We start from the raw sequence: 24,444 nt of genomic DNA on the forward strand, positions 1-24,444 counted from the left end.
AATGTGATGCATTTATTAAAAACCACTGACTACCATAGCTTTATTTATAAAATGAGGGCTAATACAACATAACACTTGTTTTTAATTTAAAAAAACTAGAATACTAGTTCCAGTTTTAAAGAAGAAATTTAAGATAGTTATTTCAAAATTAAGTGGTTATTTAAAACTCAAGTAGCAGAGCCAAGACTTGAAGCCCAGGAATAGATCCTATAATTTTAATTCCTATGCATAAAGCCATACTGTGTCTGACCCAGTTAATTATATCATTAGCTGATAATATAGATATTTTAAAGGACTATAAAATATGAATATAATTGCTATTCAGCAGAAGCTGAGTGTAGTCAATACCATGAACAATATTAAGAGAGGAGTTAGTGTGCGTGACCCATGTGTCCTTCCAAAGCCCCAAAACCAGAAGGTACCTCCTGTTGAAAGGGCTTCTGGAATGTGGCTTGACGGCAAAAGGTGCCCACTAAGCCCCACTCCATCCATGCCTCAAAGCAAGGCAGTCGAGCAAGGAGCATTGCCAGAGTCACCAAAGGCTGACGACTAAGAAATAGAAATGATGCCGGCTGTTTGGTTTGTTAAGACCTGGGATCCACAGAGCATCATCTAGTGAAATTTGTGGCACTGACTACTAGCAAGTGGAGTCTCTAGACAGCTAACTTAGGTGAAAATGGAGTTTGTGTCACCAGAAAAGACTAAAAAATAAAGTCTAGTACATCTATGGTTGACTCAAACCAACAGGACAGAGAACTTCTGGCAATACCATCTCAAGTATAAAGTATTTGCACCCCTACCCTAGGGTCTGTCCCTACAACTCTCAGGGATAATTTTGAAGGACCCCAGATGTAGGAAATGGTACCCATGGGCACTTCCCTACTGAATAAGCCAAACTGACTACTTCAGGAGTCAGTGTAGTACAAAGGAGGGGAGTCATCAAAATGTTAGTCCTATCATTTCCCTTACCATCCCCATCCAGCACAGATCACTATGTGGGTGATCAATTACATCTTCTAAAGGTTTTTTTTTTTTCTAAATTAGAAGATTTTATAATAGCTCTCTTGCTTTATCTACATCAGTGTATATTGGATATGGTACTGAGGATTAAACTTAACGTTGAGTTCATAAATTGCAGAACAGTGAGACAGTCACACCACTTGGAGACTGTGGTCCATGATCCCTGTGGGCAGCAGTTCACAGGCTATGGAAGGGCAAAGCAGTTTTCTGGCCAATTAGTCATCTCATTATATAATTATCACCATCTACATGGGTAAAGTGATAAACTACTTCATGGAAATAAGAAAGTATTTTTCTGTTTGTTAAACCCTATTGGGTAGAGTACAAAATTGAATTCTATTAAAATATAAAATGTAGATTATCTTTCTAAAATATATTGTAATTTTTTTTTTTTGAGATGGAATCTCGCTGTGTCGCCCAGGCTGGAGTGCAGTGGTGCGGTCTCGGCTCACTGCAACCTCCGCCTCCCGGGTTCACACCATTCTTCTGCCTCAGCCTACCCAGTAGCTGGGACTACAGGCGCCTACCACCATGCCAGGCTAATTTTTTTACTTTTTATTTTTAGTAGAGATGGGGTTTCACTGTGTTAGCCAGGATAGTCTCGATATCCTGACCTCGTGATCTGCCTGCCTTGGCCTCCGAAAGTGCTGGGATTACAGGCGTGAGCCACCGCACCTGGCCAAAATATGTTGTAATTTACAAATGATACAAGGCTTGGAAAAAGCTAACGATTTATCTTGTTCTCATTGGTGAAGCAGGGAATAATCTAAATATTCTCGTAATTTTTTTCTGATTATGAAAGAAATGCTTACTGAAGAAAAGGAGAAACAGAAGAGCATAAAGATAAAAATTATCCATAATCTCAAAACTTTTCTGACAGTTTTATAAAATTAGAAATGTTTGGCAAAGAATTTCTTTTTAAGACTTTCTATACCATAACTATGAAAATATCTTTGATCTGACTCAGATTAAATGAGTAAAATATATATTGAATACTTTCTGACTTCAAGTGTTGTTTATTCTTGAATAAAAACAGCAATTCATGGTATTTTACACATTTATTCATGCAGGACAAAATCTGTATACAATTTAGGCTAAAATTAAACCATTTTTTATCTGAAACATGCAACTAAGAGGACATGCTAATTCAATTTCTCAGTAAGAAAGAAAAGGAAATCATTTTACCCAAATGAAATGATTTTTTAAATGACTGATTTGGCCTTGTGTTTTCCTGCCAGCGTTTTTACATTTGAACAAGAGCAGGAAACGTTTTCATCCTTAATCTTTCAACTTCAGTCTGTAGTATTGAAATCTGTTCAGCTTGTTGTTTTGAAATATGTGTTAACTTCTGCTGTTGCATCATGTTTTCATACCGTTCTTTGACAATCTTTTCACAAGTCAGTTTAGACCCTATCCCAAAAATGAAGAAGGAATTAGATTATTTATCAATACTTTCAAATACAGAAGCAGCACTCAGAATCAAACATGTGGAAGAAAGGCTGGTAGCAAAAAGGCATATGCACTTGTATGTTTATTGCAGCACTATCACAATAGCAAAGGCATGGAGTCACCCTAGGTGCCCCATCAACAGTGGACTGGAAAAAGAAAATGTGGTACATATACGCCATGGGACACTACATGGCCATAAAAAAAAGAATGAAATAATATCCTTTGCAGCAAGATGGATGTAGCTGGAGGCCATTATCCTAAGCAAATTAACACAGGAACAGAAAACCAAATACCACATGTTCTCACTTATAAATGGGAGCTAAACAGTGGGTACTCATGGACATAAAGATGGCAACAGGAAACACCTGGAGGCCAGGTATGCTGGCTCATGCCTGTAATCCCCGCACTTTGGTTAGCTGAGGTGGGCGGATCACTTGAGCTCAGGAGTTCAAGGCCAGCCTGGCCAACATGGCAAAACCTACTCTTTACAAAAAATACAAAAATTAGCCGGGTGTGGTGGTTCCTGCCTGTGGTCCCAGGCACTTGAGGGGGCTGAGGTGGGAGGATCACTTGAGCCCAGGAAGTGGAGGTTGCATTGAGCTGAGATCATGCCACTGCACTCCAGCTTGGGCAGCAGAGGGACACCCTGTCTCAAAAAAAAGGAAAAAAGAAAAACACTGGGGACTACTAGAGGGAGGAGGCAGGGAGAGAGGAAGGGCTGAAAAATTATTGGGTACTATGTTCAATACCTATGTGACAGAATCATTCCATACCCCAAACCTCAGCATCATACAATATACCCAAGTAACAAACTTGTACATGTACTCCCTGAATCTAAAATAAAAGTTGAAATTATTTTTAAATGATCTATTTTTAAAGAAATGCTGGTAGCTTTTTAACTATTGTATACATTTTAGGATTACTGATTACTTTTAAAGAAACTTACAGTTGGTTAAAGAAAAAAAAACATGCTTACCCATTGCATTACAGATGTCTTTTCTCTCTGAGACAGCTACCAACTCTTCTCGTAGATTGCAGCTTAGGGTGTAATTTGCTATATCTTTTTGATTGCTGAACTTTCCAAGTTTTTTGAGTAGTTTCTTGCAGTTTTCCACATTCTTTTTGTGGGTCTGAAATTTTTGTTCCCATGATACCCCACAAAATTAATTTTGAAAAATGTGATTTATCCTATAAAGACATTATTCTTATATTTTAAATACATTATCATCATTAAGATAACATCTTACCACCATATCTGTAGTGCCTGGCATAGTAGGCACTCGAGTTATTTGTTGAAAGGTAGAATGGTAGGTTAATAAAAAATTTTAGAAAAAAAATTTTGTATATTCTTAAACTGAGAGAATATTTTAAAAGCTTGAGATTGCTTTGTTTCTAATGTATACTACATAATAAAAACTGACCATTTTTATTCAGTTATGATTAAATAAAACCTTTCCAATGCCAAGGAAAGACTACCAACACTCCTATTACATAAATCCTAACCTAATGTGAAATAGAAAATCCACTTAGATATGTCCCCAGGGGTTAATTCTAATATTAAAGGAAGTGCTTAATTTTATTTCATTGGTTACGGTTGCAAAGACACTACTTAGCAACTTCTAATTACCTCATGAATACTAGTAAATAACCAAGATTTTATTAGGGTCTAGGTAAATTCATGATTTGAAACACTATTACTTTGCTCAAATGATTTACAACTGTTAGGATATAATAACCAATGTCTTTGAGACTTACCTTATCTAAAACAGCAATGGTTTGTTCCATTATTCCAATCTGAATACTAATCAGAGCCTCATAGTTTGGTTCATTTAGGTACTTTGAGATTGAAAAAAAAAAAACAGGTAAGGATATTTTTCTCTCTTTCAATAGATAACTTTATAAAGATTGTTTTAGTTTTGAAAGTTACTGTTTTTCATAACAAATATCTATGTAAGTTAAGATTGATTTGGCTTGGCTGAGTGTGATGGCATATGCTTGTAATCCCAGCACTTTGGGAGGCTGAGGCAGGTGGATCACCTGAGGTCAGGAGTTCGAGACCAGCCTGACTAATACGGTAAAACCTCATCTCTGCTAAAAAATACAAAAAATTAGCTGGCGTGGTGGCACATGCCTGTAATCCCAGCTGCTCAGGAGGGTGAGGCAGGAGAATTGCTTGAACCTAGGAGGTGGAGGTTGCAGTGAGCAGAGATCACATCATTGCACTCTGCCTGGGCAAAATGAGCAAAACTCCATCTCAAAAAAAAAAAAAAAAAGATTGATTAGGCTTTTGTGCCATAATATTTCCTTGTATTTAGCCATCAATATATTCATGTACACTAATTATTACATCAAAGCACAAATTACAAATGCCTACTTTATTTTCTCATTCATTCAGTCATTTATTCAACTCACCAAACATTTAAGTGTTCCACTTGAGTCCCACATAACAAAGTCCTAGTTAAAGACACTGAGGGAGATACAAAGATAAATAATATGTCCTAGTCTTCATGGGAAGATGATCACATAGATATGATTGGTTGCCAGAAGACATGTAGCGTGTCATGCTAATTCAAAGGTGGTTTGTAATGAGATAGAATTTCTCCAGGCTTGGAAAATCAAGAAAGGTTTTGTGAAGGAGGAGGTGGTATTTAAACTAGACCTTGAAAAGTAGATTTGAGATGTACAAAAAAGGCAAACTAAGAAGAGCTGCTGGGAGGTGAAAACTATAGAAATGGGACATGGCTTGGAATCCACAGAACTTGCATTAGTTTGTAGAAGTGATCGTTGAAGTTAGAAAAACAGAGGACATCACCCAGGGAGAGGTATGGAAAGAAACACAAACATAGCTAAGGGCAGAATCTTGAAGAATGGCTACATTGAAGTGTTAGAGGCAAAAGAGAAGCCAGCAAAAGAGGCAGAGTGGTATGACATGTTGGAAGAAAAATTAATTTGGGGTGATGAAAGTCAAAAGAATGGGAAATTAAGATGGTTAAATGCTACAGAGAATTGAAGGACCACTGGGTTTGACAGGAAATCCTTAGTGAGCTCTGAGTAGAATGATCCTACTAAATGGGTCATGAAGAACTGGAGGCTGCAAATGTAAACTATTGGAAGAAAAATAACTCACAGATATATTTTGAAACATTCCTGGCTTAGAATATGCTTGGTATCACAGAGGCTTCTTATTAAATACTGGTTAAATGAATAAATACATTAATGAACAAAATTAAAACTATGTAAGGGGCTAGGGAGAATTTACCTTTTGGCGATCTCTTGAAAAAAATAGCATCTGAATATCCCAAGCCTTCTGATTTAGATCTTCCCTTTCCATCTCCATTTTCTTATGTTCCCACTCAATCTGAAGTATTCTTTTGTGTACATCTTTAGTTTCCATCATGCTAGCAATTTTCTTTTGTCCTTGAGTCTTTAAAAAAGCACATTAGATATCCATATAATATGATTCTGTATATAGAACATAGAATATTTGAGGCTGAATGCTATTTTTAGAAAACACTTGGATCGCAGAGATAATTCCATCTTCTTTTTAAGAAACAGACATTAAGGCCAGGCGTGGTGGCTCACACCTGTAATCCCAGCACTTTGGGAGGCCGAGGCGGGCGGATTACGAGGTCAGGAGATTGAGACCATCCTGGCGAACACTGTGAAACCCCGTCTCTACTAAAACCGCAAAAAAAAATTAGCTGGGCCTGGTGGCGGGCGCCTGTAGTCCCAGCTACTCGGGAGGCTGAGGCAGGAGAATTGCGTGAACCCAGGAGGCGGAGCTTGCAGTGAGTGGAGACTGCACTCCAGCCTGGGTGACAGAGCGAGACTCCGTCACACACACACACACACACACACACACACAAACAGACATTAAAAAATGGCTTCTTGGGCAAAATCTGATCACTATAAAGCATGATACTCATTAAACAGAAGGGATTATAAGATACATTTAAATAGCAGAGCCAATTTACTTTATATGTCAACAATTAGGCAGGAACTTTTTTTTGCTGTCACCCAATCTACCAACCTGTATGCATTTGTATTCCTACTCATTGTCCTCCCACCTGATGCTGGGTGTGGTGTCTTATGCCTGTAATCCCACTACCTTGGGAGGTTGAGGCAGGAGGAATGCTTGAGCTCATGAGTTTGAGACCAGCCCAGGCAACAGAGCGAGACCTCAACTCCATGGAAAATCAAAAAATTAGCCTGGAATAGTGGTGCACACCAGTGGTCCCAGCTACTCAGGAGGCTGAGACAGGAGGATCACTTGAGCCCAGAAGGTCAAGGCTGCAGTGAGCCGTGTTCATGCCACTGCACCCCAGCCTGGGTGACAGAGGAAGTGCAGTGGCACTTCCTGTCTGAAAAAAAGGAAGAAAGAAAATAGAAAAACATAGTCAATCATGAAACCAAAAGTTGGTTCTTTTAAGAAATCAGCAAAATTGACAAACCTTTAGCTAGACTGACTAAGAGAAAAAAAAAAAAAAGGCTCAAATTGCTAAAATAAGAAATGAAATCAAGAATATTACTACCAATATTACGGAAATTAAAAGGATTATAAGAGAATACTATGAAAATTCTACACCAACAAATTAGATAACAGATGAAATGGAAAATTCCTAGAAACACACAAACTATAAAAACTGATTCAATAAGTAACAGAAAATTTTAATAGACCTAAAACAAGTAAATAATTGAATCAGTTATCAAAAACCTCCCCAAAAAGAAAAGCCCAGGACCAGAAGACTGATGAATTCTATCAAACATTTAAAGAAAAATTACACCAATACTACTCAAACACTTCCAAAAAATAGGAGAGGAGAGAACACTTTCTAATACATAATATGAGGCCAGTAGTACCTTGATACCAAAGCTGGAGAAAGACATCACAAGAAAATTATAGACCAATATCCCTTATGAACACATACACAAAAACAAAAACATTCAATAAAATACTAGCAAACTGATTCCAGCAGCACATTGAAAGGATTATAACTATGATCAAGTGTCATTTATCCTAGGATTGCAAGAGTAGTCTGCATAATCAAACAATATAATATACCTCATTAATAGAACAAATTTAAAAACCCACATGATCATGTCAATTGATGTAGAAAAAAATTTGACAAAATCCAGCACCATTTAATGATAAAAACAAAATATATGCAACAGACTTGGAATAAAAGGGAACTTCCTCAACATGGTAATGGGAATTTACAGAAAACCCATCATAACTTCATACTCAATGATAAAAGACTGAAAGCTTCCCAACTAAGATCAGGAACAAGACAAGGATGTCCCACTTTTTGTCACTTTGATTCAACACTGTAATAAAAATTCTAGTCATGGCAATTAGGCAAGAAGAAGAACTAAAAGGCACCCAAACTGAAAAGATGTAAAACAATTTCCATTCACAGATTAATGAATCTAAATATAGAGAGAAAGTCATATAGAATCCAAAAACCCTACTAGAGATAATAAATAAATTCGGCAAAGTTGCAGAGTATAAGATCAACATGCAAAAATCAATTGTATTTTTATACATCACCACTGAAAAATGTGGAAAAGAATTAATAAATCAATTCCATTTACAATAATATAAAAAAGAAAAAACCTAGAAATAAAGTTAATCTAAAAAGTATGTGTACAAAGAAACCTACAAAATATTGCTGTAAGAATATAAAGATTAAAAAATGGAAAGTCATCCCATGTTCTTGGATCAAAAGACTTAAGACAGTACTCCTCAAAGGAATCTATAGATTTGATGTAATCACTGCCAAAATTTCAATGGCTTTTTTTTTTTTTTTCAAATGGAAAAATCTGATCCTCAAATTCATATGAAGCTGCAAAGGATCATGAATAGCCAAAACAATATTGAACACAAAAAGTTGGATGGCTAACATTTCCCTACTTCACAGAAGAAAACAGGGACTGAAGCCAGGCTCAGTGGCTGATGCCTGTAATCCCAGCGCTCTGGGAGGCTGAGGCAGGCAGATCACCTGAGGTCAGGAGTTTGAGACCAGCCTGGCCAACAAAGTGAAACCCTGTCTCTACTAAAAATACAAAAATTATCTGGGAGTGGTGGTGGGTGCCTGTAAATCCTGGCTACTCGGGAGGCTGAGACAGGAGAATTGCTTGAACCCGGGATGTGGAGGTTGCAGTGAGCCAAGATTATGACACTGCACTCCAGCCTGGGAGACAGAGCAAGACTCCATCTCAAGAAAGAAAAGAAAGAAAAGAAAAGAAAAGAAGGAAGGAAAAAGAAAAGAAAGAAAGCGGGGATAAATCTTCATGACTTCAGATTTGATTCTTAGATTTATTTATTTTATTTTTTGAGACAGAGTCTTACTCTGTCACCCAGGCTGGAGTGCAGTGGTGCCATCTCACCTCACTGCAACCTCTGCCTCCCGGGTTCAAGCGATTCTCCTGCCTCAGTCTCCTGAGTAGCTGGGATTACAGGTGTCTGCCACCGTGCCCGGCTAATTTTTGTATTTTTAGTAGAGATGGGGTTTCACATCTTGGCCAGGCTGGTCTTGAACTCCTGACCTCAGGTGATCCACCTGCCTCAGCCTCCCAAAGTGCTGGGATTACAGGCATGAGCTACTGCACATGGCCTGATTCTTAGATTTAACACCAAAAACATGAGACAATCCATAGAAGGGGATAAAATATTTGCAAATTATATAAGGGTTTAATATCCAGAACATATAAAAAACTCTTATAACTCAACAACAAAACCCAATTTAAAAATGGGCAAAAGACTTCAGTAGACATTTGTCCAAAGATATACAAGTGGTCAACAAGCATATGAAAAGATGCTCAATGTCACTAGTCATTAGAGAAATTTACATCAAGAATAAACCCACTAAGATGGCTGTAATTAAAAAGCAAGCAAGCAAAGAACAAAAAAGAGAGAAAATAACAAGTTTTGATAAGGATGCAGAGAAAGTGAAACCCACATGCTTTGCTGGTGGAAATATGAAATGGTGCAGCTACTGTGGAAAACAGTTTGCAGTGCCTCAATCAGTTAAACATGCAATGACCATACGATCCAGCAATTCCACTTCTAGGTATATATCCCCAGAGAACTGAAAACAGGTTTTCAAAAACTTGTGCATGAAGAGTTATAAGCACCACAATAGCCAAAAGGTGGAAACAGCCCAAATATTCACCAGGTGATGAATGGATAAACAAAATGTATATCCATAAAATGAAATATGATTTGGTCATAAAAGAAGAATGAAGACTGATACATGCTACAACATGGTTAAATCTTAAAAACATGCTAAGTGAAAGAAACCAGAAAACAAAGGCCACATATTGTATGATTCCATTCATACAAAATACTAAGAATAGGCAAATCCATAGAGACAATGCAGATTAGTGGTGTCCAGGGGCTGAGGGAAGAGGTGAATGGGGAATAACTGCTTCATGGGTGTGGGGTTTCCTTTTAGGATGATAAAAAATGTTCTGAGGCCGGGTGGGGTGCCTCACTCCTGTAATTCCAGCACTTTGGGAGGCTAAGGCGGGAGGATTGCTTGAGCCCAGGAGTTTGAGACCAGCCTGGGCAATATGGTGAAACCCCATCTCTACCAAAAAAATATAAAAATTAGCCAGGTGTGGTGGCACATGCCTGTAATTCCAGCTACTGAGGTGGGAGAATGGCTTCAGTCTGGGAGGCGGAGGTTGCAGTGAGCTGAGATCATGCTCTGGCACTCCAACCCAGATGACAGAGCCAGACCCTGTCTCAAAAAACAAAAAACAAAACAAAACAAAAATGTTCTGGAACTAGATAGAAGTACTAGCTGCACAGCTTTGTGATGTACTAATTGCCACTGACTTGCACTGTTTAAATGGTTACAATAGTACATTTTATGTGATGTGTATTATACCACAATAAAAATAGCTCTAAAAAACTAAGTTACAAAGCAATCAACACACCTAGATCAGAGATGACAGGTGTTAGAACTATCAGATGGGAAGTGTAAAATAATTATGACTAATTTCCTTATAAAGAGTACAGCATGGAACAGGGGAGAAAAGGTAACTTTATAGTAATGAAGCCTGACAAACACTACCTCAATTCAGGTGGTCAAGATTCAATAAACAGTGATGACATGTTGATAGCATGTATCCTTGAAATCATGTGCTGAGAGGGTATTTTACCTCTGTGGTCTCTTTCTCCATACTCCAGGTGAATAGTGATAAATACATCAGAGAAACCACAGTTGAGGCACATTCTACAAAATAACTATTACTCTACAATAAACTGTCAAGGTCATCAAAAGCAAGACAAAACAGAGAAACTGTCACTGTCTAGAAAGAAATGATAATTGGCTGGGCGTGGTGGCTCACGCCTGTAATCCCAACACTTTGGGAGGCCGAGGCAGGTGGGTCACCTGAGGTTGGGAGTTCAAGACCAGCCTGACCAACATGGAGAAACCCTGCCTCTACTAAAAATACAAAATTAGCCGGGCGTGGTGGCGCATGCCTGTAATCCCAGCTACTCAGGAGGCTGAGGCAGGAGAATCACTTGAACCTGGGAGGCGGAGGTTGCGGTGAGCTGAGATTGTGTCATTGCACCCGTCTGGGCAACAAAAGCAAAACTCAGTCTAAAAAGAAAAGAAAAAAAAAAGGAAAGACATGACAACCAAATAAAATGTATCCTGATGAGATCCTGGAACAGAAAAATGACCTTAAGTAAAAACTAAGGAAGAGTGAATAAAGTTTGTGCTTTAGTTAGTAATAATGTATCAATATTACTTCAATAGTTGTGACAAATGTACCATACTGATGGAAAACAATAAAAATATAAGAAACTGGATAAGGAGTATATGAGAATTCTGTGTACTATCTTTACAACTTTTCTAAAACAAAATTTTTGGAAAGGATAGACAACATGCATGAACAAATGGGGAATTTCAGCAGAGGGATGGAATCTGTAAGAGTTAAACAAATACTAAATATAAGTCTATCTATCTACAATAATATGGTAACAGATATTTTGCCTTTGATGGGCTCATTATTAGACTAGACACAGCATAAGAAAGAATGAATGAACTTGAATATAGGGCAACAGAAATTACCCAAACTGAAACATAAAGAGAACAAAGAGTGAAAAAAATGAGTATGGAATATCTAAGAGATGTGGAATAATATCAGACAATCTGACACGTATGTAATTGGAATCCCAGTAGAAAAAGAGAGAGCAAACAGGGCAGAAGAAATATTCAGAGATAATCAATGAGAATTTTCCAAAGATAATGACAAATATCAAATCACAGATTGAGGAAGCTCAGAGAACCTCAAGAATCTCACGCACACCGCCCGCCCCCCACCTAGACACATCGCGTTCAAACTGTTGAAACCAAAGATAAAAAATCTCAATGCCAGACACATTAAATTCAGAAGAACAAAGATAAAAAATATAGCAGAAACCTTATCAGAAACTATATAGATGTTCAGAAGAAAATGAACATCTTTAAAATGAAAAGAGAGAGAACAAATGAACGAACCTGGCAATCCAGTGAATCTAGCAAAATATCTTTCAACAATGAAGGTGATTAAAGACTTCTTCAGATAAAGAAAAACCAAGATAATTCATTACTAGCAGGCTTGTACTTCAATTAAATTTAAGGAAGTTCTTTAAGCAGAAGGTAAATGATACAAGATGGAAATTTGGATCTAAACAATGAAATAAAGATCTTTTGAAATAGTGAAAATTAAGGTAAATATAAAATACCTCTTTTCACATTTTTATTATTCTAAAAGATAATTGTCTAAAGCAAAAATAATAACAATATGTTTTGTGTTTATAGCATTTGTAAAAATAAAATGTACAGTAGTGTTATCATCTAATTCCCAAATAGCACAAAATCCCCAAATATTTAGAAATTAAATAACACACTTTTAAATAACCCGTGAATCAAACAGGAAGTCACAACAGAAATTAGAAAATATTTAAACGAAAAGAAAATTAAAACACAAAATATTAAAATTTGTAGAATACAGATAAAATAAAGCTTATAGGGGATATTTTTTTAGGACTCAATTATACCTAAAGCTTATAGGGAAATAACATTAAATGTTAATATTAGAAAAGAAGTAAGGTCTGAAATCAACTAACCAAGCTTATCTAAGATTATCTTTGCCTGAGTAGGCTGGGCCTAACAAAATGATGGCATACTAGAATGGACATTTAGCTCTGTGATCCTTCTTGAACCTTAAAATTATGGAGGGAGCTTTTAAAAAATACTCATCCTGGGGATGGGGTCCAGGCACATTTATAAAGTTCTTTAAATGATTCTAATGTGCAACCACAGTTAGGAAACCACTGACTTAACTGAATTAAAATTACTTATGAAAATGGGAGAATAATGTAAAATATTCAATATAGCAGGCAATATGTTTTGTCTTTAAAAAAGTATAATTGGCCAGGTGCAGTGGCTCACACCTGTAATTCCAGCACTTTGGGAGGCCAGAGCAGGAGGATCACTTGAGCTCAGGAGTTTGAGAACAGCCTGGGCAACATATTAAGACTCTGTTTTTACAAAAAATTAATTTTAAAACAATTAGCCAGGGGTAGTGGTGTGAACCTGTACTCCCAGCCACTCTGGAGGTGAAGGTGGGAGGATGTCTTGAGCCCAACCTTAAGGCTGCAGTGAGCCGTGATTGTGCCACAAGACTCTAGCCTGAGTAACAAAGCAAGACCTTGAATAAAAATAAAAATAAAAAGTATAATTACCCGAATCACAGAATTCAAGTCTTCAATTATGTTCCTGTTGATGAGAATTGCATCAGAATACTCCAGCACTAGCTGGAAATTTTCTAGTTCTACTTGTCCTTGTTTAAGAAGAATTTGGATTGTCAAATTCAACTGGAATCTCACTTTCTCTTCCTGTAATCTAAATTGAAAAGCACTTCAAAGCAAGTAGTTGTAATATATTTCACATTTCACCTATTATCTGAGAATATAAAAATCAAACATGCTGGAGATTAGTGTGGAGAATATTTTCCTGATGATGAGCTTTCCTAGAGGTCTTTCTGAAACCTCTTCCTATTGATGCAGAATTACACCTGGGTTGCTCAAAGAATGGTATGGACAGAAATACATTTATAGATTTTTACTTTAGGATTAAGAAAAGATTGTATAATTTTGACTGTAATAAAAGTAAAGTAAAAATGAAGAAAATAGAGACACTTTTAAATAACAAATCTGGCCGAGTGCAGTGGCTCATGCCTGCAGTCCCAGCATTTTGGGATGCCAAGGTGGGTAGATCATCTGAGGTCAGGAGTTCGAGACTAGCCTGGCCAAAATGGCGAAACCCTATCTCTACTAAAAATACAAAAATTAGTGGTGACAGGCGCCTGTAATCCCAGCTACTTGGGAGGCTGAGGCATGAGAATCTCTTGAACCTGGGAGGTGGAGCTTGCAGTGAGCCAAGATCATGCCACTACACTCCAGCTTGTGTGACAGAGTGAGGCTCCATTTCAAAATAAATAAATAAATAAATAAATAAATAAATAAATAAATAACTCTATTAAAATTCTGAACTTATTTATTGATTTCTGATACTATATTAAGAATATTTAATATGTAAGTTACTTAACAAATCTATTTCTGGGCAATTCATATTCCTCACTATAGCCTAGATCTAAAAATGATGTGTAACAATGAATTTGGGAACATCAGAGAAGTATTTATCGATGAGGCTATAAATATAGCCAAAAAATGAAGCAAGGACTTAAATATCTTAATCACTTAGTCAACAACAAGTTCCCCTAGAGAAAAATATATCAGTTGGCTGTGTGTCTACATGGAAAGTTCTTAGATGTCTGATTAATTTTCCACACGGTTAGCTTATATGCCTCGAGCCCCAAAGTACTGACTGGAAGAAACAGGTTCTTTGTGTTTTTTATGTGGAAGGGGCTGACTTAAAACAATACTAAGATTTTTCTGAAACTTGCTTATTTGTAAGAAGAGCAACAAAACGTGGGAAAGTTCCATCCTGAATCAAGGTCTTATGTAACAAAGCACGCTTTTTAAAATGCAAATTTTAAAGCACAGTGCTGGAAGGGAGATAGCTGTAAAGCAGTCAGTAGGCCTTCTCCCCGGTGATAACACAACCTGACTTAGCCCTAATTAGACTTTGAATAGGTGAACATGAAAGAAAACTTCAAATTACAGGATGAGTTCATGGAACACTCTCTCAATCTCCTGTTGCACCTTCTCTTCCTCCTCAACTCTTTTCCGGAGGAAAGTTGCCATTTCCAATAAGTCAGCTGCTTTCTGCTTTACCTAAAGAAACCGAGCCAGAAACATGTCAGAACATATGGAGCTTCAATTTTAGACAACATACATCTTTTAACTTTTTAAACTTAAAAACCTTAACAGGTCTGTCTTTCAAAGAAAGTAATAAACATTTAAATTTAAACGTCTAAAACTTACATGGCATGTAACAATTTGAACAATTTGAAAAGTATCAAATTTGCTTCTTTGTGAAAATCAAGTATGCAAGCAACTATAAATTCTTTTATATCTTATTTTTAAAATTTGTTCTCATCACTTTAAATGAAACTATAGAAACATAGGTACTTTAACAAAAATATGCCAGCCTGATGCATGTGGGCACTAAATTTAGGGAATTTGGGGGAGTGGTCAAGAAGCAACAAAAGGAAGGATTCTCTTCCCAAATAAACATACTCTTAAATTTTTACTCATTGCTACATTCTAGCAAAACTATAAAGTTGGCTCTGCTGAGCCAAATATAATTCTAATCTATGCAAAATGAGATAACCTACAACAGTGCTGTCCAAGAAAAATATAATGTGAGCCATAAATGTGAGTCACATATGCAATTTTAAATTCTGTAGTAGCCACATTATAAAAAGTGAGATCAAAGAGATGAACTTAATTTTACTAATATATTTTAATTCATTGTGTCCAGAATATTATCACTTCAACCTACAATCAATATAAAAATATTAATGAGACATATTTCTTTTTGTTCATATTAAGCCTTCTAAATCTGTGTATGTTACAGCACATCTTACAGCACATCTCAATTAGGACTGGCAATATTTATTTCAAGTGCATAGTAACCTTGTGGTTAATGGAAACTATTTTGAATGGCACCAATCTAAAAGCAACAGGCCTACACTTAGCCTTCAATAGCACCAGGGTTAATAGAGTATTTCATTATCTTATTACTATGACCAAATACTACCCTAGCAGAGAAACCTCAATAATTAGCTTTTTTGGTTACACTGACCAATGTAAACTATGTATTTGATATTAGTACACTAAAAATTAAATTAAAATAGTATATACTTTCTGTTCGTTTTCCACTTTTGCTCGTCTTGTCATGCAGAAGTGATTCCAGACCAAAGGGTTCAAGCCTTCTGGCATGTTACTAATATTGTCCAACTCATCCATGGCTTTCATTAACTGGGCAGAGGCATCCTTACTCAACTTGCCAGATCCTGGTAGTTCTCCGAAAGGGACAGCACTGGTTGTTTCTGAGTGCGTTTTCTGTTTGGCAATCCTGGTATTACCAAGAAAAGCCCATCAACATTTCACATTCTCACAAAAACATCAATGTGAAACAATTAGGCCCTTAGCACAGGCATAACACATTGTATGACTCTTCCCTTTGGCATGTGAGGGCTGGTAGGTGGGTTATTCCACAGATAAAGGGATCCACTTTGCCCTGCTTCCATACTCTCCAGGTTCTCAGACGTGACCTTGGCTAGACTACAGATATCTCCAACTACTGTCAGCACTGACAGACAGCCGTACCTGTGCTAGGAGATATTTCCTTTCTGTATACTGTAAGCAGGCAAATAAATCAACCCATCATTTCACCTCAGCCTCCCAAAGTGTTGGGAATACAGTGGTGAGCCACCACCTGGCTAACTCTGTTTCTATCTACATTAATAGATTAGTTTCATTTCCCTGTGTTTCAGCTGGAAAGGGAAGAAGGGTACAAAGATTTGGGCAAGGCACTCACTATCAAGATGCTTTACAATACACTGAGGTTCAAACTATATTATCATCCCCATTCTCTAGATGAGGAAAGTCAGCCTTGGAGAGAAGCTCATGGCCCAAGGCTATCGGTCTGACAGGTGATGGAGTTAGGATTTAAAGTTGATTCTGTATGACATGAAAGCTTGTGCTTTCCCACTGCTGCAGGAGGTCTCACTTCTTTTTCCACAAGGAGAAGGTATATAATTGGGCTAATTATCGCTCACTCTTTTAAAAATAGGAAAACCGCCGGGCGAGGTGGCTCACACCTATAATCCCAACACTTTGGGAGGCCGAGACGGGTGGATCACGAGGTCAGGAGATGGAGATCATCCTGGTCAACATGGTGAAACCCCGTCTCTACTAAAAACACAAAAACTAGCTGGGCGTGGTGGCGCGCGCCTGTAATCCCAGCTACTCAGCAGGCTGAGGCAGGAGAAACGCTTGAACCCAGAAGGCGGAGGTTGCAGTGAGCGGAGATCGTGCCACTGCACTCCAGCCTGGGCGACAGACAGAGACTCCATCTCGAAAAAAAAAAAGAAAACCAAAACAATAGGCATGTTCTAGGTTAAATTCCCTAGGTTGCCTGTAACCTGTCTGAGTCCGTATCTCAAACACAAATTAGCCGACTACATCTTTGTGACAAACTCCATGATTTCTAGATTACATTTGATTGAAAACTATGAAAATCTGCATTTATAATGGTGGAAGTCAGTGACACTTTCTTAGAACTCTTTTCAAATGGCTATTTTCAACCATTTATACTGGCATGTTTCAAACTTTGAGCACAAGCACATGAGATACTCTGAGAAAAAGCAATTTGTGGTCAAATAAGTTTGGAAAACACTGCTTACTCTGTTCCTTATACTTGGAGATCCAAAGGCCAACAATAAATTCTGCAGTAAAAGAAAAGCTGCTTAACTTCCTTTTCTTAACCCAGTATCTTCCCCAAACTTACTTAGTCCTAGAAGCCTATTACAAGTAGTTCCGATTTATACATCAGGGAACTTGGGTTTGTTTGAATGCACTTTAGAAAAAAACTGTTTTTAAATCTGTGTGCCAACTATGATGTAAGAGGAACTTCCTTAATGTATAAAGCAGAACCTACAATAGCACTATGCTTACACAGATCCTTAACTGTTTTTAAATAATGAAAATAAATCATTATTCTCTACCTTAAGATATAGACTTAATTTCAAAAAATACTGAATTATGATCAAAACCCTTAAACATCTCCACCTAAAAGATATTATACTGAATAATTCCATTTAATTGGGAGAAAAAAGCTGAAATCTAGTAACACTCCTCTTTATTTGCAAACTTTTTTTCTCAGAAACACAATAGTGAAGGAGAAACAAACCTTGGTCGGCGTTTAAAAAGTTTGTACAGTATATCCACTTGATGACCGGGAATTTCAGAAAATTCCTTTTTAAAGCTGCGATCCATAACCTAAGGACAAACATGTCATTCTGAGGATTGCAACTTGGTCTGGAAACTTTTTATTTGCTGACAATACTCTTCAAAATACAGGTGGTAGCACTTTGGTTTTAAAAATCCATGAAACCTTGATTTATAAAGTTGTTAAACATTAACCATTCTCTGTGCGAAGATTTGATAAGAAGCATCTAAGTGTATTAAAAATATCATTTCATATAACAGGTCTTAGAAATCATCCAGAAGTTTCCCAAAGAAGTGTCCCAAAAGATATTTACCCAAAAAACATGCATGTTACTGTATTTTTTTTCTTTTCTATTCCATTCTGTTCCATCTGTCTTCTTTATGCTAGTCTATCCTATTCTTTTCCATTATAAAACTGCTGGTCATAACCTACTAAATTGATTTCATGGCTAAGTAATGGGGTCTGCAACCTAAAGTTTGAAAAGCCTTAAAGGCTAGAAGATTGCCCTGTATTTTGTATAAGAGAAAGCTTAAACCAGAGAAGCTTATAAAAATTCATTTTACACATGGGTTTTCAAAAATATACAATGCCATAGAATGAAGTTCACCCATAGCTGAGAATTAAGTGGGAGAAAAATCTGTGAGAAAATTATATTATATCCCCTTTAACCTTCCTCCAATCCAGGCAGCAACAACTCTATTGCACTGTCGAGTGGGTAAGACAATGACTCTCACTTTATCTTCTGCCAGTAAGTTGTCATAGTGCTCCTTGTACACATCCAGGTCTTCTCTTGATTTCTGAACAGCTTCTGAAGTCTGGCTCTATAACAGCATCAGGAATAGTAGATTGTAACTGGAGACTTTGCAGCATAAACAAAAATCTTGGGGATACTAAAAAGAGCAAGGAATTTCCCAGTACAAGAGAAATATGCCTGTGAAGTATTCATTATAGATAAGATTTATAGAAGAAAATAAACCAATTGGGGACTTTGAAAGAACACCCAATCACCTGTTTCTAAGTACAGCCAACTCTGTGTATGAGTGTGTGAGTGTCTGTGGAGCACACTGCAGTCTTGGTAGGTCAGCGTGGAGGATGAAGGTGCATAGGCTTCGAAATCACATGGACGTGGGTTCTGAGAGACTGGATATACATGCAAACAAGGGCCAGGCCATATGCAACAACAGAACTCTGACGTACAACCTCTACAATCATCAGCTGGGAAACGAAATAACCACAGCCTTCATAAGGATTGGCCTCAGACTTTCAGGGCTTGATCATAACCACCAGCTTCTATAATTTTGTCCCCATTTCCAACCTAGGACCATCCAGAGAAAGACAAATATGTTCCCTAAATCAGTCAAATGAGTTGTCCCACTTCTAATTGGTTTGCCTCTAGCTTCCTCATGCCAACAACTTCCAATCATGTTGCACCTGAAGCCCTCCCTTCTTTGCACTACAAAGCTTTCCTACTCCTTTCCTGACTTTGAGTCTGCCAAAAGCAACTGACGGTGGACGAGTCCCTTGCTGTGCCAAGCTCTGAATAAACAGTGTCAGCTCATTTGTATTTGGATGGACTTCATTTATTCCCACAGTTCCAGCTACTGCTCTTACACACCAGTGGCTGACTTAGGCATGTTACCTACGCTCTCTGAGATGGTATCCTCATCTGTGAAAGAAATCCAGTATGCTGCAGGGTCGCTATATGTAAAGTTGTATTTAGAACGTGCTTTGCATATACTGTTTAATAGGCTCTTAGAAAAAAAGTTGAGTTCATGTCATTTATAAGTCACACATTCATAAATGCTCTTTACTAATACTACTAATAAAAGCTGACATTTGTTGAAACTTATTATGTGATAAACATTTGGTATTCATTGTCTTTTTGAGCCATATCTATCCATGCTCATATTTAGAGTTTTTCATAATACAACAGTTTTTCATTCCATACGTGAGCCCATTGCTTACATCTTAGCAAATCTTAGCGTGTCAAATGGCCCAGAGAGAAAAACATTCCCTAAATAAGAGCTTGTAAGCAGCTTAAAAGGTTATATGCCTTGTCCAAGGTCCCACAGCCAGTGCTTTCAACCATGAAGCTATATGGCCTCATTTTATAAACCATGTCATACGAAAGCTACACAGTTCTTTTGGCTACATGATTGCCGATGCAGAATCAAATAACTTTATCAACAGATTGGAATGGTTACTTTCACCTGGCCCTGGAGCAAAGTTCCAGACAGGGAGTCAAGGGATGCGCATGGTTACATAGGAATGGTGGAAGGAAGGAGGGGTCTAGACACGTGAGCTCTTGCTAAATGAGGGGCATGTCTATCAGAAAATGCTTGTATTCAGATTTCAGACATATTCTTACTTTCTCGAGCTGTTTCCTTGTAAGGTAGTTGTTCAGGAATTTTTCTCTGGAGCTTAATTCTTCATCCAACAGTAAAGAAAATGCAAGGTTACTTATTTTCAATTCCTCCTGTAGAAATATTTAAGAAAAAGGTTGGTGGAAATACTTCTACCTGAGACAATATTTTCTATAGACTTGGCACTAATCAAGCAAGTTTATGACATATAGATAAGAGAAATATTTCAAAGAAAAAGGGAATACAGGTTATTGAAATAACTTTAGTTATTTTGCCTTTTTCATAATTTCATTGTAAGGTCATCAAATATACAAAAAATACATAACATGAACATATAATTTAAGGGATTATTATAATATAAGGCAAACACCCTTGTTAGCACCACTTATCGCAAGAAACAGAACCTTACGACTGCAGTTGCTTCTTCCAGGAGTCCTCATCAAAATCTCAACCCCAGTACTAAACACTGTTTTGACTTTTATCATACATTGTGTTTCTTTGTAGTTTTATTCCCCAGGGGTGTATAATGCTGTAGTTTGGATATTTGCCTCATCCAAACTGCATGTTGAAACGTGATCCCTGGTGCTGTAGGTGGGGCCTAATGGGAGGTGTTTGGGTCATGGGGATGGGTCCCTCATGAATAGATCAATTCCCTCCCTCAGGGGTGAGTGAGTTTATACTCCGTTAGTTCCCCTGAGTGCTGATTGTTAAAGAGAGCCTGGCACCCCTCTGCACCCTCTCTTGCTTTCTCTCTGACCATGTGATTTCTGCACACGCCAGCTCCCCTTCACCTGCCATAAATGGAAGCTGCCTGAGGCCCACATCAGACACCCAATCTTGAACCTTCTAGCCAGCAGAATTATGAGTCAGATAAACCTCTTTTCTTTATAAATTACGCAGCCTCAGGTATTATTTATAGCAATACAAAACAGACTAAGACAGAAACTTAGCCACTACAGTATAACTTATTCATAATTTTTTTTCGTGTCTTTTAAATCTCTTACTACCTGGCTGATGAAATAATTTGTACAATAAACTCCTGTGACTTGAGTTTACCTATATAACAAACCTACACATGTACCCCTGCACTTAAGATAAAGGTTAAAAATAAAATAAATCTCTTATAATCTTCATGTTCCCTTTCATTTCTTTTCCTCACATTTGTAGTTATCAGCAGTCTCTGTAGCATTGCATAGTTTGGTTTTAATGCCTGTATATTCATGGTGTAGTTTATCAAGGCTTTATTCTTTTTATTTCTTGAAAAATGGCAGCTGGGTCCAGAGGCCTGATCAAATTTAAACTTGATCCTTTTAACAAGACTATAGGTGGTATTGTGTTCTTTGATCAGGAGACATGTATCATCTGATTGTCTGTCTTTCTGTAATGTCAGCAGCTGCAGGTAGTCAATGCCCGGGTCCATTAATCCGTTGAGAGATGCAAAATGGTGAAAATCTGGATTTAGTTTCCCTTTTCACTTATTAATGGAAATACTTTTATAAAGAGATGCTTCTCATCATCTACTATTTGGTTTCCCAGTGGTACACTTCAGTTCATATGGGAAAGGCAGGCTAAATACTTGATACTTTCCCTTTATCAGTTTTTAGATAATGAATTTGCTGTCATCCTCTGAAAGTGACTGATTGGCACTTCTCTTTTTAAAATATCACAAATTCATAAATCTAAACAAATATGATGGGTTTAATTAATTGTAACTATTATCGTCTTTGAATCTTAAATTGTCTAATTTAAGTGAAATGTTTTAAGTTAGCTCCTGAATTATTTCGATATTACTGAGTAGTCTGATAGTTTCCTCATTATCTTACATGGCGAGAGGATCTCAGCATACCTTTAAAAAAAAAATAACTTTGTTGATATGTAATTTACATACCATACAATTCACCATTTACAGTGTACAATTCAGTGTATTTTAGTATATTTGCAGTGTTGTGTAACAATCACTATAATCAATTTTAGAACATTTCATAATTCCCTGAAAATCCTTTAGCAGCCATTTCCCATCTGCCCCTCTGTCACCTCCTAGAGGCCTCCACCTCCCCACAAAAGCAACAACTTTCTAATTTCTGTCTTTATAAATTTGCCTGTTCTAGAAACTATATGATTCCACATAAATGGAATCATACAATATGTGGCCTTTGTTGTCTGGCTTCTTTGACTTAGCATGTTTTCAAGGTTTGTCCATGTTGTACCATATATCAGCACATTCCTTTTTATTGTGGGATAATACTCCCTTGTATGGATATACCATATTTTACTCATTTGTGCTCAGCTGTTGGATATTTAGATTGTTTCCACCTTTTGGCTATGACTAATGCTGCTGTTAGGCTGCAGCATTCATTCCCAATCTTCCCCCTCACTCCCAGTATATCCATACATCCCCTCCCTGCCAGGCCAGTGATTACATTCTTCTATCTGTGGCCACAACTCCCGAGAGCAGCCCCTTTCCCAAGGCTACAGGTCTTGCTGGGTTCTGGGAACAGCTCTCTTCCCCTGCCTCTTTAGCTCTAGAGATGGTACTGACCTCCCATTGTTTCTAATTACAACATGTTTGCCACTCTTTGCTGTTTCCCTTAACTCTGCTTATACCTCTGTACAAAGTCCCCTCGCTGAGGGAATTTAAATGTAACCCTTTCAGTGTACCATTCCTGTTGGGATCCTGGGGATACAGTCATCCTCCTGAACATTCCCTTCCCATCTCTCCAGTGTTGCACTATCTTTTCTCATTAAGCCCCCTGCTTTGGTCAGACACCTCTCAAAACCTCTCATCAAACGGGTGCATGCAAATTTGGGAGACCTGGCATTTCTCAAAATATCATTATTCTTTTTTTTAACTTTTATTTTAGGTTCAGGGGTACATACGCATGTTTGTTATCTAAGTAAACTCGTGTCATGGGGGTTTGTTGTACAGACTATTTTGTTACCAGGTACTAAGCCTAGTACTCAATAGATATTTTTTCTGATCTTCTCCCTCCTCCCACCGTCCACCCTCAAGAAACCAGACACCCCAGTGTCTGTTGTTCCCCTCTATGTGCCCGTGTGTTTTCATCATTTAGCTCCTGCTTACAAGTGAGAGCATATGGCATTTGGTTTTCTGTTCCTGTGTTGGTTTAATAAGGATTATGGCCTCCATCTGTATCCATGTTCCTGCAAAGGACATGATCTCATTCTTTTTGATGGCTGCATAGTATTCCATGGTGTACAATGTACCACATTTTCTCAATCCAGTCTATCATTGCTGGGCACTTAGGTTGATTCCATGTCTTTGCTATTGTGAACAGTACTGCAGTGAACATATGGGTGCATGTGTCTTTATAATAGAACAATTTATATTCCTTTGGGTATATACCCAGTAATGGGATTGCTGGGTTGAATGGTAGTTCTGTTTTTAGCTCTTTAAGGAATTGCCATACTGCTTTCCACAATGGTTGAGCTAATTTACATTCCCACCAACAGTGTATAATAAGCATTCCCTTTTCTCCACAACCTCACCAGTATCTGTAATTTTTTTACTTTTTAGTACTAGCCATTCTGACTAGTGTGAGATGGTATCTGGTATTTCACTGTGGTTTTGATTTTCATTTATCTAATGATCACTGATGTTGAGCTTTTTTTCATATGCTTGTTGGCCACATGTATGTCTTCTTTTGAAAAGTGTCTGTTAATGTCCTTTGCCCACTTTTTAATGGGGTTGTTTGTTTTTTCTTGTAAATTTAAGTTCCTTGTAGATACTGGACCTTTGTCAGATGCACAGTTTGCAAATATTTTCTCCCATTCTGTAGGCTGTCTGTTTACTCTGTGGATAGTTTCTTTTGCTGTGCAGAAACTCTTTAGTTTAATTAGAATTTTTGCTTTTGTTGTGATTGCTTTTGGTATCTTCATCATGAAATCTTTGCCAGTTCCTATGTCCAGAATGATATTGCCTAGTTTGTTTCCCAGGATTTTTACAGTTTGGGGGTTTACATTTACATTTAAGTAAATCATGATTCTCTTCTTAAACTCAATGGATAGTTTGACTGGGTATAAATCCAAAGCTAGAAATAATTTTTCATTTTTATTCCTACTGCTGGAGATAATTAAGACAGATTTTTTTTTCCACCTGATCTTTTGGGACATGAGGATTACTTTTTCATTCCACATACACTTTGAACAAAGCCCTTTGCTATTTGGTGGAG

The 24,444-nt window shown here is 37.4% G+C and overlaps 1 protein-coding gene across 9 annotated transcripts in view; it reads right to left on the reverse strand.

The window, feature by feature from the left end:
• Nucleotides 1-2,063: 2,063 nt before the first annotated feature.
• Nucleotides 2,064-24,444, reverse strand: part of CFAP43 (cilia and flagella associated protein 43) — a 174,181-nt gene continuing 151,800 nt past the window's right edge. For 5 of the 9 annotated variants that reach the window (XM_073019316.1, XM_038009539.2, XM_038009537.2 and 2 more), the window contains 10 exons: nucleotides 20,260-20,367; nucleotides 18,626-18,712; nucleotides 17,853-17,941; nucleotides 15,800-16,013; nucleotides 14,655-14,767; nucleotides 13,214-13,373; nucleotides 5,729-5,893; nucleotides 4,225-4,305; nucleotides 3,446-3,599; nucleotides 2,064-2,430 (listed from right to left, as the gene is read on the reverse strand). In XM_073019316.1, the coding sequence (XP_072875417.1) occupies nucleotides 2,264-2,430; nucleotides 3,446-3,599; nucleotides 4,225-4,305; nucleotides 5,729-5,893; nucleotides 13,214-13,373; nucleotides 14,655-14,767; nucleotides 15,800-16,013; nucleotides 17,853-17,941; nucleotides 18,626-18,712; nucleotides 20,260-20,367 (1,338 nt within the window). In that variant the 3' untranslated portion in view covers nucleotides 2,064-2,263. The other 4 variants (XM_038009540.2, XM_038009538.2, XR_012094047.1 and 1 more) reach the window with 4 other exon arrangements.

This window comes from Chlorocebus sabaeus, chromosome 9, assembly GCF_047675955.1.
Source record: "Chlorocebus sabaeus isolate Y175 chromosome 9, mChlSab1.0.hap1, whole genome shotgun sequence".
Lineage (NCBI taxonomy): Eukaryota > Metazoa > Chordata > Mammalia > Primates > Cercopithecidae > Chlorocebus > Chlorocebus sabaeus.